General features: G+C 28.7%; 2 protein-coding genes across 3 annotated transcripts in view; one reads left to right on the top strand and one right to left on the bottom strand.

The window, feature by feature from the left end:
- LOC107164065 (lateral signaling target protein 2 homolog) overlaps positions 1-4,963 on the top strand; it is a 29,415-nt gene extending 24,452 nt beyond the window's left edge. Inside the window, exons 7-12 of one of the 2 annotated variants that reach the window (XM_089228500.1) lie at positions 44-177; positions 271-1,281; positions 2,358-2,504; positions 2,569-2,723; positions 2,792-3,012; positions 3,082-4,963. In XM_089228500.1, coding sequence (XP_089084626.1) covers positions 44-177; positions 271-1,281; positions 2,358-2,504; positions 2,569-2,723; positions 2,792-3,012; positions 3,082-3,237 — 1,824 coding nt within the window. In that variant the 3' untranslated portion in view covers positions 3,238-4,963. The remainder of the gene's footprint in view (positions 1-43; positions 178-270; positions 1,282-2,357; positions 2,505-2,568; positions 2,724-2,791; positions 3,013-3,081) is intronic. The other variant, XM_089228501.1, reaches the window with a different exon arrangement.
- Positions 4,964-13,803: 8,840 nt separating this feature from the next.
- Positions 13,804-14,391, bottom strand: LOC149055138 (uncharacterized). The gene has a single exon (XM_089229513.1). The coding sequence runs from the start codon at positions 14,389-14,391 to the stop codon at positions 13,804-13,806; it is 588 nt and encodes a 195-aa protein (XP_089085639.1).
- Positions 14,392-14,663: the final 272 nt, after the last annotated feature.

Here is a 14,663-nt window from a genome sequence, read left to right as displayed (position 1 = left end):
GATTTATATAATATTTAAATTAATTCGTACACTTGTTTTGTAGTCGTTATTAATGAAAATCAGAGAACTCTTACTCACCCTATCCGATAAGGAGCTGTCAACACTGGAGAGGATGTTATGTTCGTCTGATGAGGTTAAGTTTGATGAGAATATATCGGTGAAAAACCAACAGTTGTCGTGAGTTTATAATTTATTACGACTGCTGTATAAAATATTGTTTACACAAAAAATGGTATTCAATAATATTATGAATGTATTGTTTTTTTTCAGGTGCCAGGATACCAGCGACGAGGACTCCGAGTGCCTTTCGTCTAGTACAGACAACAGCGTTACCACTACCACCGCTATTCCCGCAACGACCATTGAACACTGCGGTACGAAAGGATTTCCTCCGACACCACCATCATCGCCGCAAGATCTTATCAACAACAACAACAACAGCAACAATAACCAATGCAACCCATCGACTAAACGTGGATCATTCGGATCGACAATCATATCAACGAACAATGCCAGCGATCTACAGTCCAATAACGACTCAAAAAGTCCATCCGGAAACCGGCAACAACTACAACAATATGATTGCGGTGGTCTGGAATCATCATCAGGTTCAATGCCGGATGTAGATCTTACTGAGTCATTGGCCACAGCTACGGAAGCTCTAACAGAAATCCTGGTAAAGTCGGCGAATTTGGAACGTGAAATAAGTAGGAACAATGGCGGTGGCGCTGCTGTGGTTGTGGTGGTGGTTCAAGATGATAATGGAAACGAAAATGTGCGATCAAAGCAGCATCATCCTGCAAAACAGCACTATGTCTCTCCAAACGTGTCAACTAGTTCAACACAAACAGAATGTCTTCCATCAAGTTCTTATCAGGTGTGTTGTTGCAACAACTGGAATCGATGGAAGTCGACTACAGTAAACAATAAAAGAGACCGGTTGTCCTCCATTAGATGTCTGTCACCATCTAGTGGTGGAGATGGTAATGGTCGTCGTAGTTGTCATCATCATCATAGGAGGATAAAAACAAATGCCACAACCACTACTTCCAACCGGAGTGACAGTAATGATACCGGTAGCAACAGTAGCAGTTGTGGTGAGACAAAAGCCCGGGAAAAGGTCCCTGTTGTTACTGCAGTCTCGACTAAGTACTCAAAAAGCTGGCGGGAATTGCGCAAGACGACCAGCATTGACGGCCAACGATCAGCGGAAGTTGTGATTTGCCGCCTCCAAAACACAACCTGTTGCAATACTGCCAGATGTGATAGCGTTAAATCTACGTAAGTTTTCCGATTATGCTTTGTTTAACAAAAAAAATATCATGTGCAATTGACAAACTATGTTATATAGCTCTTATTCAATATCAATTAAAAAATAAAATTGAATTTATCTATTTTAAAAATACAAAATGTATTACAAAAAAAAATGTATTTAGCATTATAATATGGATTAGGACAAACATAATTACATAGTCAGCCAATTACATGTATCAACTATTTCTGTTACACTTTGTTTAGACTTTATGTGCTCAGGTCATGCAAAACGTTACTAAACGACTTATGGAGTGATTAATTTTACTGTATCACACCAATTATGTTTTTTAAATACTTGGATTGCTAATTGTTAATAATTATTTCCCTATGGTGATGCAAACTTTTGTTTTTCAAAATGTTAGCAATGATTTTTTAAACATTTGTATATTATGAAAATTAAATTATTCTGAATTTAAATTCAAACAATTGGTTCCTGTGTTATTAAATGTTATTATAGTCTGTTGAATATTTTAATTTAATGTAAATAAGTATAAGAATTTAAATAAAACAATATTTAACTTACACACACAACCTAAAATAATTAAACATTAAAAAGTACTGTTAGCATTTTATAGTTAGTTTATATTAAAATTGTCTAGGTAATAAGTACTTTACTAATTATTACTGATTAATATAATATATTTCATGTTTAATCATTAATATTTAATACTTATTTATAAATTCTGCTAATATTGAATAGATTATTCTTAGCTCTTAAGAAAATATATACCCGCATGTACTGCTTTGTTTTACTAACACATAATATAGCACATTTCTTGTTTAGTATAACTTATAATAAAAATAATAGTGCCAAATTACTTCTTCTATTGGGTTTTCATGTTATGCTTTAGGCATAGATAACACTTTCTAATACAGCATAATATTAACAATATTAATTTGACACTGCTTGTTTGAGTTTCAATTTTGATGTATCTAAATTATCGAAAATCATTTGAAATTTTAATAATAAATATACATAAATATTAATGAAACTCTCCCTACAGACATAGTTGTAATGATAATTGTGTTATTTAATTTTTCAGGATCAAAAAACATGATATGTGTTCAAGCAGTTCTAGTTGTATGACTTCATCGGCAGATGAGAGCGACGAGAGCGTGACTGACAGCACATCAGCAGACAGTTCCTGTAATTATTCGTTACGTCGACAAAAAGCTCGTGCTAAATTCAGGTGAGTAATAACTGTATATTTAATTATTGCTTATAATAATATTGTTATGGTTCTTATTTTTTAGATCTGATGAAGACTTATTACATCGTCTGTTTGTATGCATATCGGGAGTGGCCGATCAACTGCAGACAAATTTTGCTGGAGACTTACGTAATATCCTTAAATCAGTGTTTCTCATGTCTAATTCTAATTGTGGTAACGATAATCAACAGAATTTGGGTTTGTTGAAAAATGTGCTATTCAAATACCTGTAGTGATTTTGTTAATGCTTCAATTGATAATTTCAGAAGTAATTCCTGTGATAAACAATCCAGCTGCTATGATTGATATTGAAAATGGAGAAGAGGCTCTTGTTTGGAGAGGTGAAACCATGATTAATGATGTGTTATCCACATCAACAGAAACACCACCACCTTGGATACCTGATAATGAGGCTCCTGTATGCATGTCTTGCAAAGCTATGTTTACTGTGGTCCGAAGACGTCATCATTGTCGAAATTGTGGCAAAGTATTTACATTATTACTTCTGAATACCTACTTTAAAAACTTATTTTTTAACCAATTTTTTTTTTTGCAGGTATTCTGTTCTCGGTGCAGTTCAAACTCTGTTCCTTTGCCTAGATTTGGGCATTTGAAGCCTGTGCGTGTATGTAATCGTTGTTTTATCTACCAGGTTACACCGTTCACATTGGAACATTCAATTGGACCCGTTCCGATTGTCTTGCAGTCTTAATTAATTATAGTTCATCAAATGTGTGTGGTTCTGCTTTACCCTCGCCCAAAATCTTCTTCACCCAAACATTCCAAAGAAATAAAGAACATCTTTATTTTTTGTGTTACCATTTTATCCTAAGTGACTGTTTGTTTCTTCCCTTTTAATCTTTTGCTTTATATACTTTTTAGTTTTTTCCTCTCGATAAATATTCTGTTCCTAACAGTAATAATATTAATTAGTTATATGCAAATAAATCGATGTCTTGAACAACATTTTGTTATCGATTCTACAATTTAACACTAATAAATGCATTTGTTATTGTATTTTATTTTATAAAAATAATTTGATAATAATAATATTACATTTAAGAATCATAACATTGATACTGATTACAGTTATTAGTGTATTGTCAGTCAAAACAATTGTATTATAAATATATATAATTATTTTTTTTGATACTAAAACATCTGCTCTGCTCAATAATGTTTTTAACTGACATTTAGTCCTGCTGTCTTAAACTCTATCATCTTAAAATTCTGAAAATCACAAAGTTAACAAAATCTAATTAGTAATTATTATTACAAAGATCATATTAATTGATAGAAGTGCAGTTTTTATTATTATTTTTTTTGTAAATTTATATTATAGAATCTAAACTAAAATTTCCTTTATCAATCATTATTTTAATTTTACGTTATAATCATACAAATATATTTTTTTCACTCGATTTATCAATATTGGATTAATGATCAAAAATGGCTGTGGATTTTATTCTTAATGATCATTGTTCTATATTATCAATACACTATTGTAAGTTGTCATATGTATTAAGCATTTTTTAGTTTTATTTTTTTTTTATGATTATTAAATATCAGTGCGATAGTAAAAATAAAGACCCTCATTGAGAATATTAAGAATGAATAAATTTAATTATGCATTTTTCAAGATTCAGTACAAAAGTCTCTGTTGAAATATATAACATCTATTGTGCATCCATGATGTATGTCATCTTGTATATTTAAAAAAAAAAACTATCACAAATCATGGTTCATTAAAAAAAATATTTTATTGCTAAACTAAATGTCTGTGATAGTTTTTACCTAAAAATATGATTTATTTATTAATTAAAAGATTTAATTTTACAATTACAAATTATTATATCATACAACTGTAGTGTTTTGCGATTGTTGTATTGCTAAAATATATTCGAAATAATTATGTCAACAAAGTTATATAATTCGTCAATGAACGTTGCTACCGATTTATGTATAATAATGATCTGCTTACAATTATATTTAAAACAAATATTTAATCATAGGTATTATTCTAATTAGAAACTTTGTTGTAGACAAATTTTAACAAAAAGTTGTCGAATGTTGAGTTCTAAATTCTAATATTTATTTTAATGATAAATTGTTAATAATATAGATATTGGTTTTTCAGATGGTTAAAAAGTAGTAGTAACGTTTGAGTTTGTATGGCACTGTGCATTTAAGTTATTATGTTAAGCACAATTTATCTAAATATTTTGTACGTGCAATACATTTTTATTTCTTTATTTTTAAGATAAGTGTTTGAAATATGCGTTTACTGTTTAGTATTATATTACCTAATTGTTTTGGTTGAAATCACTGTTCTTGTATAGTTTTTTTGCAAATATGTTATAAAAGTTGTGTATTGTAAATCAATTAAAACAAGTTATTGTATTTTTTTTAAAATTAAATGTCAGTAATTTTTTAATTTATCATACTGTTTGATAATATCTTATCTTTGAATTCCATATTACTATTTTAGATTCTTAACATAATAGTGTTTTCCATCACTGCACCATCATACTTAAACAGTTCACTGATAGCTCACTAATGTAATTCCAGTTTGAGTAAATATGTAGATAATATTTAAATATTTATTTATTAATTAAATTTGTGACGAAACATAACCTCGTTATAATTTCAGGAAAATTATAAAGCCGTCTGTCGACTAAATCTCGTACAACTATCAATTCACTCGTTGCAAAAAAAAAGTGGCTGATTGTACTGAGGTGAAACATAAAACATTTAATCCAGGGCGCACCATTATTTCATGTATATGTGCATTAGTGCAATCGGTGCAATGTGATAGGAAATAATAAGATTAACCTAACTAGATAATATATTTTGTCCAATTATACTTGAGGAATCAACTAATTAATTTTATTTTACTTAACATTTAAAAAAAGGTTTTATTCGATATGAAATTTCAACACATAATTTTATCAAATTCAACACATCCATTACAGTGACCTATACTCAATAAGTAGTCAATGACGAGTGTGGGTTCCTCTATACTATAGAGTCTATATTATGATTCTATTATACCTACTATATCACAGCAGATGCTTTCACCAGTTTCGATTTTTGAATTAATTTTAAAAATACCTTAAGAAATGCATTTAAAATGTCTAAAAATGCACTTAAAATGACAAATAAATGTAGTATAAAATGCACTCAAGTGATCTCGCTACTGCCGTCAATTTTAACTCAAAAGACTTAGTTTTGACAAATTTAAGGCAGTTTACGTAGTCTGATTTTTATTCTGAAAAATTGATTCCTGAGTTTGATTTAACACGCAAACCATCATATATTGTTTTAAAATACGTCAAGTGGTACTTAACCTAGCAGCTGGTAATTAACGTATAATTCATTTTCATTATTTTCAATGCCCTAAGCCCTTACTGATAATTAACTTTTCTCCTAATATTCTAAATGAGTATTTATCAACTACCTACAACCATCAACCAGTAAACTTCTCATTTATACATTTTACCTATCCGGGAACAACTATAAAAATGAATTGTCAAATGGTTTATATATTATTAATATTTCATGTTAATCATTCAGGTTTTATGTAAACTGTATAGATTTATAAAATTACGTGTTTTATTAAAATTACCTCAAAATGAATAATTAGATGTTACGAAAATTGCATGTAGTTTTTTTTAAAGTTTTAGTGCAGATCAGAGGCATTCTCAAGGGGGAGTCATGGGGTTCGACCCCTTTATAATATAATGACGTATAATGTTGTATAATAGTATAATACTATAATCATTGGTCCGAGAAATTGGTTATTTCACAAAAATAGGAATTCAATCCCCCCCCCCCTACCATAGAAAAATCATGAGCACAGCGTTTTTACAGACAACACGCATCATGTAACTGAAAATATACCAATATTGGTAAGCGATGGCGGCTATCTTTAGAAACTGCCTCACATATAATCCTTAAAATATTTCCACCCTTCCGATCCCAAACCGCAATGGTCAAGGGCCATCCCTATTGAGCCCTCTCCTTAATTGCCTAGTCACACCGCTGTTTAAAACGTATCTACTACCGTACTGGTTTATGTGCCGACAAGAGAGGGTACTTTAAAGTGGTGCAAATTAAAAGTTTTGTAGCGACAAGATGGAATAGATTTAATTTGTTTTTGTTTTATTTAGTTTTTATGAGACACGAACTACCTATACAAACTTAAAAGTGGCGCAAACTACCAATATTAATGTTTAAATGTAGTGCAAATTACATAGGTATTTTTATTTAATTTGAGAGGAGAGAGGTAGATTTTTTATGTAAATTACATACGCTCGTATCTTCATACTATGGATGGTACGAGTTTTAAATGGTTTTTAGTTTTCGCATTTTATAATGCGATCGTTTGCTACCATAAAAAATTCGGTGGAAAAAAGTAGTGACGAACAATTGATTATGGTTGACTATTACATTTAAAGGAGCTAACAAATATTTGATGTTTGCAAAATTAATATGACGGCAATATTTCAATTAACATTTAACAGCATACCTAATGCCATCTCCTAATTTATAACTTTGTTATTGTACTAAAACTTAAACTGCTGATCAATTATTATAATGTGCATTGTGTACAATTGTATTTAAATGTGGTACTTGTCGTGCAATCGTAGTCGTAAATATTATACCAAAACCCACAACGAATAACGATTACATAAATCAGGCACGCAGATTTATTATTAAATTAAATATTTGATTATACCCAACTATTATTGGAGTTTTTTGAAATTTATTTTGTTTAACTGTTGTCATATTAGTTCACTCTTACCATATGTTGTATAATTTGTACCATTTAACATATATTGTTTTGTTTACATTTTCCATATTATTAATGGTAATTAATTATTAAATTAAATGTTTGTTTTGGTACCTATTGCTACCTACATGCAATAACCTAATAAATAAAATTATACATCACAAAATTTTATCATACATTTTTTTGTGGGTTGGCTAAGAACGATAATTAGATCATAGGTTATGTAAAATATGTACTTATATAATGGATAATGAATAAAAAAAAAAGAGGGTAAGTAGTGGATGTCGCTCTGCTGTACAGTAGGTTACTGTATGGATGGGATTAAATTTGAATGCAATGATAAGTATCATTGTATACGAAAAACTATTCTGAACGGAGATGATTTGTCAGTCTAGGATATATTATATTTAAATATTGTCATATACTCATATATTCTATTTTAAAACAAATAAATTATTTTTCAATTAGAACGCATTTTGAATGAGGCATGGTTAATCAATTTTTCCAAAAACATTGCATGTAGTTATCATAACTCATAATACCTTATATTATCATAGATGTACATATACCGGATTTGAGGATAAATCGTTATCATTACGCGATTTCATAAAAATTTAAAACTCAAACACTCAAAACATTTTTCCTATAATGACGCTTCAAATTTCCTCTATAGCTATTTGAAGCAAAACTTATGGAAAACTTAGTGTTAAATTTTATAACCTTAGATATAAATACAAACAATATTATGAGTTTTGAACTACAAAATAATTTGCAAATATTCATGGTTTTGACGAATTTTTGTCAGTATTTGAAATTCAAATAATAATAAAAATTTAATTTGAATTTCCGGTGGACATTTTTTCTGTGATAAAAATTGACAAATTTTTAAGGAATCTTGTATTAAATTTTCAAATCTTAGATTTAAAAAGAAAATTTTGTATGAATTTCTAGCTTAAAATAATTTGTGAATTTTCATGATTTTCACGTATTTTGTCAAAATTCAAATTTTGAATGCTTATAAAAATAATTGTGACTATGAATTTTTTTTATTTTTCAACTGCTATTGTAACAAAATATTAAGAGCCTTGTATTAAATCTTCAATATCTTCTACTCAAAAAATAAATTTTTATCGATATTAATTTAAAAAAAAAACTAATAATGATCGAAAATTGCATATACCTATGAATAGTACAACATAAGTCAAACATTTTTGAAAATTTCATGGCGGATAGAATATACTTATAAAAACATTCGGTGAAAATTTCATGTATTAATGGTCAATTGTTTCAAAGTTACATCAATAATCAAAATTGATTTTGTCGAAAACTTATTGTGCGTAAAATTTCCCGTTTTTCCCTTAATTTTTAGTTTGTTCATCCTGATTATTTACAAAAATATATAAGAATTTTTTACTTTTGATCACCAAAGTACCAACAAGATTCACTTTCTGATCGAATAAGGTACTGAAGTCAAAAATCGAAGCACTTTTACTGCCCCAAAACGAGATGGCAGACACAAAAAATATATTCATGGTTTTGACGAATTTTTGTCAATATTTGAACTTCAAATGCTAATAAAAGAAAATTGTGCCTATGTATTCTTATAATTTTTTAATCACTATAAGAATAACTTATGATAACTTATATATTTTTATTTTTTTTGGGAGGACGGGATAGATTTTTGATGTAAATTACATACGCTCGTATCTTCATACTATGGATGATACGATTTTTGAATGGTTTTTAGTTTTCGCATTTTATAATGCGATCGTTTGCTACCATAAAAATTTCGGTGGAAAAAAGTAGTGACGAACAATAGATTATGGTTGACTATTACATTTAAAGGAGCTAACAAATATTTGATGTTTGCAAAATTAATATGGCGGCAATATTTCAATTAACATTTAACAGCATACCTAATGTCAGCTATTAATTTATAACTTCGTTATTGTACTGAAACTTAAACTGCTGATCAATTATTATAATGCGCATTGTGTACAATTGTATTTAAATGTGGCACTTGTCGTGCAATCGTAGTCGTAAATATTATACCAAAACCCGAAACGATTACATAAATCAGGCACGCAGATTTATTATTCAATTAAATATTTGATTATACCCAACTATTATTGGAGTTTTTTGAAATTTATTTTGTTTCAGTGTTGTCAAATTAGTTCACTCTTAGGCCTTAGCATATGTTGTATAATTTGTACCATTTTTTTTTTGTTTTTCTCGATTTTTTTGAAAACTGTTGGAAAATGTTTACTTTTGACCTATATAATGCACCAAGGATATTCACTTTTAGATAGGAAACCACCCCCAAAGTTTGAAGTCGAAGCATTATTTGAATAGTTATGCTGTACACAGACACACAAAAAAAATATATAAATCAAATTCGTTAGCTGTGAGCGTAATATAATTATAGTCGATAAATTATTAATAAAATTATTAATTAAATTATCTAACAAAAAAAAAAACACACACACATCAATTTAAAATCAATACATTCATCACTTTGTTCAGAATCTAAGTCGTGGATGTCGCTCTGCTGTACAGTAGGTTACAAGTGGGTTACTGTAATGGATGGAATTAAATTTAAATCCAACGATATTATACCATTGTATACGAAAAACGATTCTGAGCGGAGACGGTTTATCTGTCTAGGATATATTATTATAGATTATTAAAAATTTCCAAATATTCCTAATCTTAGATTAAAAAAAAAAAAAAAAAATTATGAACTTTTAGTTTAAAATAATTTTCGAATTCTCGTGATTTTTACGTAATAGGTATGTTGTCATAATATTCAAACTTTGAATGCTTATAAAAAAAAATTGTGACTGTATATTTATTTTATTTTTCAACTGCTATAGTAAAAATATGTTGGGAGCCTTGTACCTATATAATTTTCAAATCTAAGATCTAAAAAGAAAACTTTTATGAATTTCTATCTAAGATAATTTGAACATTGAGCCTTGTATTCAATTTTCAAGCTTTTCCGCCTAACAAATACATTTTTATCGATATTAATTTTGAAAAAACTAATTATGATCGAAAATTACATATGCCTATGAATTATTCAACTTAAGTTAAGAATTTTTGAAAATTGCAAGGTGGATAGAATATATAGGTACTTATATAAACATTCAGTAAAAATTTCATGTATCTATGGTCATTTGTTTTAAAGTTACATCAAAAACCAAAAACGATTTTGTCGAAAACTGATTGTTCGTAAAATTTCCCGTTTTCCCCTTAATTATTAGTTTGTTTATCTCGATTATTTAGAAAAGTACAGAACAGTTTAAAGAATTTTTTACTTTCGATCCCCCAAAATACCAACTAGATTCACTTTCTGATCGAACGTGGTACCTACTGAAGTCAAAAATCGAAGTATTTGTGTTTTTAGCCAATGAATTTTTAATATTTTTCAACTGCTATTGTTACAATGTGTTAGAAGCCTTGTATTAATTTTTTAAGCTTTTCTACCCAATAAATAAATTTTTATCGATATTTATAGAAAAAAAAAAACTAAAAAAGTTGAAAAATTAATATGCCAGCAAACAGCTCAAAACAAATCTAAATATTTTGAAAATTGTAACAAATGTAGAAAACGTCTACAGAATATACTTAAAAATTTATTTATTGGGTAGAAAAGCTTAAAAAATTAATACAAGGCTTCTAACACATTGTAACAATAGCAGTTGAAAAATATTAAAAATACATTGGCTAAAAACACAAATATCGATAATATATATATATATATCGATCTAATATCGATAAAAATTTATTTGTTTGGCGGAAAAGCTTGAAAATTGAATACAAGGCTCTTAACATAATGTTAAAAAAGCAGTTGAAAAATAAAAGAAATTCAGTCACAATTTTTTTTATAAGCATTCAAAGTTTGAATTTTGACAAAATACGTGAAAATCACGAAAATTCACAAATTATTTTAAGCTAGAAATTCATAAAAAATTTTATTTTTAAATCTAAGATTTAAAAATTTAATACAAGATTCCTTACAAGTTTTTCAATCTTTATCACAAATAAAAAGTCCACCGGAAATTCAAATTAAATTTTTATGAGCATTTGAAATTTAAATTTTTACAACATTGGATTTTCACTGGATTTCACATTTAGCGATTTTCTTATTTTGGTGTAACTCTAAAACAAATGACCGCAGATACTCGAAATTTTTACTGAATGTTTATATAGGCATTTTCTATATTTGATAAGATTTTCAAATTATTTAATTTAATTTTTCAACTTTTTTAGTATTTTTTTTCTATAAATATCGATAAAAATTTATTTGTTGGGTAGAAAAGCTTGAAAATTTAATTCAAGTCTTCTAACACATTTTAATAATAGCAGATGAAAATTAAAAGAAATTCATAGTAACAATTTTTTTTTATAAGCATTTAAAGTTCAAATTTTGACTAAATACGTAAAAATTACGGTTAGGTTACGGCAATGTTCAAATTATCTTAGATAGAAATTCATAAAAGTTTTCTTTTTAGATCTTAGATTTGAAAATTATGTACAAGGCTCCCAACATATTTTTACTATAGCAGTTGAAAAATAAAAGAAATATACAGTCACAATTTTTTTTTTATAAGCATTCAAAGTTTGAATATTATGACAACATACCTATTACGTAAAAATCACGAGAATTCGAAAATTATTTTAAACTAAAAGTTCATAATTTTTTTTTTTTTTTTAATCTAAGATTAGGAATATTTGGAAATTTTTAATAATCTATAATAATATATCCTAGACAGATAAACCGTCTCCGCTCAGAATCGTTTTTCGTATACAATGGTATAATATCGTTGGATTTAAATTTAATTCCATCCATTACAGTAACCCACTTGTAACCTACTGTACAGCAGAGCGACATCCACGACTTAGATTCTGAACAAAGTGATGAATGTATTGATTTTAAATTGATGTGTGTGTATTTTTTTTTTTGTTAGATAATTTAATTAATGATTTATCGACTATAATTATATTACGCTCACAGCTAACGAATTTGATTTATATATTTTTTTTGTGTGTCTGTGTACAGCATAACTAGTCAAATAATGCTTCGACTTCAACCTTTGGGGGTGGTTTCCGATCTAAAAGTGGATATCCTTGGTGCATTATATAGGTCAAAAGTAAACATTTTCCAACAGTTTTCAAAAAAATCGAGAAAAACAGAAAAAAAAATGGTACAAATTATACAACATATGCTAAGAGTGAACTAATTTGACAACACTGAAACAAAATAAATTTCAATAAATTATATTTAGAATTTCATAATTTTTTTTTTTACATGGATTCAAAGTTTGAATTTTGATAACATACGTAAAAATCACGAAAATTCATAAATTATTTTATGCTATAAATTCATAAATCATTTTCTTTTTAAATCTAAGATTTGATAATTTTTAATGATCTATAATATATCCTAGACAGATAAACCGTCTTTGCTCAGAATCGTTTTTCGTATACAATGATATAATATAATTTCTAATATAATAATCTATAAATCTTGCATTCTTTTAATATTAATTAGTGAGTAGTGGTACAATTTATTACAAACCAAGTTTAAAATATATTGTTATATATGCATATTATACTAATGTGTACTAGACGGAAATGTGATAATTATTTTCGTTTTAAAAATGTATTTAAATGTTAAATGAACTTCATCTACGTGTACTCCCTCAGCCAAGAGGCTCCTGCAGAGGATCCAACTCGGGCATCATAATATGGATAACACCACCTGGCTGTAAATCTTAATTACATAATATTATGTTTTTCAACTATAATTTTTGTTCTCAGAAAATTACCCCTCCTTCCCCCCTCACCAATTACGTAATATTTTATAGTATAATATACCCATAAGGATTCGATCACCGACGAGATTGGTATATTATTATTTTCACGGTTTTACGTCACACAATATCCTCGCATAATAAGTAATTCCTCCGCAGCAATCCGTCATCCTGTTCACGACCATTATCGTGGTGCATAATATTATATTATTATTATTCTGGTGCATTGGTGGCGTAAACTATAGGTACGTGAAGACAACGAACGCCGTAAAACCGCACGATTTGTGTCTTAGCCCGTAGGTAAAATACATTCAATAAAATAAACGATTTTTAAACGTCCATCCCTCCCGAATGGTAATACTAATATATTGTATAATAGGTTTTGAATGGTTGCCCGTTTCCCGAAAATTCGTTCGTCTATGTAAAAAAAAAAAAAAATACAAAAATTCTTTAAGTTATTGTTATGCAATATTCCATATGATATTATATAAATAAACTATTGTACCTTCATTGTTATAACTATAATTATTATTATTGTATAGTATAGTTAAGATTCAAGGTTTGTAACCTTATATAATATCATACCTATGTAATCGGTGCATCTATCTAACCATTATATTATGTATTATGTTATCAATTTAAACTGTTACTTCTTCTTCTTTCTCTGGCACTAGTACTCTCTAAGAGTTTTGATCGCCATCACAATATCTCTCCATTGTTCACGGTTCTGAACTATTTCCCTCCATTCCTGTGCTCCCAATCTTTCAAGGTCTTCTTCCACAACATCCATTCTCCTTTTCCTGGGTCTTCCTCGTGGTATTTTTCCCATTGGTTTCCAATTTAGAATTGTCCTACTTATATCATCCTCGCTTCTTTGCATCGCATGTCCTAACCATTGGATACTTTGTCCTCTTACAAAGCTGATAACTGGCGCCATACCCAATTCGTCTTGTAGTTCTTTGTTGTATTTTCTTCTCCATACAGCATTGACGTTATCATAAGTTGGTCTACATATTGTCCTCCAAATTCTATTTTCAAAGGTCCTAAGTCTTCTTTCAGTTGTGCTGATGGTAGTCCAAGCTTTACAGCCATACTCGTAGGTGAGCGTCGGTCTTATTATTGCTGTATATAGTCTAGTTTTGGTCTTCTTTGAAAATAATTTTGATTTTAAGAACTTATTTAAGGCAAATGCCACTCTTTCTGCTTTTGCGATCCTTACTCCTATTTCCTTCGACCAATCATTTTTAGCACTCAGCATAGCTCATCCTAGGTTGTTACGGTTGTCTCCATCTTCTAGCAGCTTCATTACTTTAGTTTTTTCGGCATTGATTTTTAAACCTATCTTGCTAGCTGCTTGTTCAAGGGCTTGGGCTGCTTTTTCCGTCTCCTGTAAGGAGTTTCCTAGTATATTTAAATCGTCTGCAAAGGCCAGTACTTGTATGTGTTACTGACCGATTTCCACTACAGTTGTTTCTGACTGTAATTCTCTTATAACTTTTTATAAAGCTATATTGAATAGGATAGGTGATA

This window comes from Diuraphis noxia, unplaced genomic scaffold (genome assembly GCF_037042655.1).
Source record: "Diuraphis noxia isolate RWA-SAM2 unplaced genomic scaffold, SU_Dnox_SAM2 contig0005, whole genome shotgun sequence".
NCBI lineage: Eukaryota > Metazoa > Arthropoda > Insecta > Hemiptera > Aphididae > Diuraphis > Diuraphis noxia.
This window is presented reverse-complemented; position numbering and strand designations above follow the sequence as displayed.

Bases quoted from the DNA above. Each gene is read 5' to 3' on its own strand.
- LOC149055138 (XM_089229513.1), bottom strand. From the start codon at position 14,391: ATGCTGAGTGCTAAAAATGATTGGTCGAAGGAAATAGGAGTAAGGATC.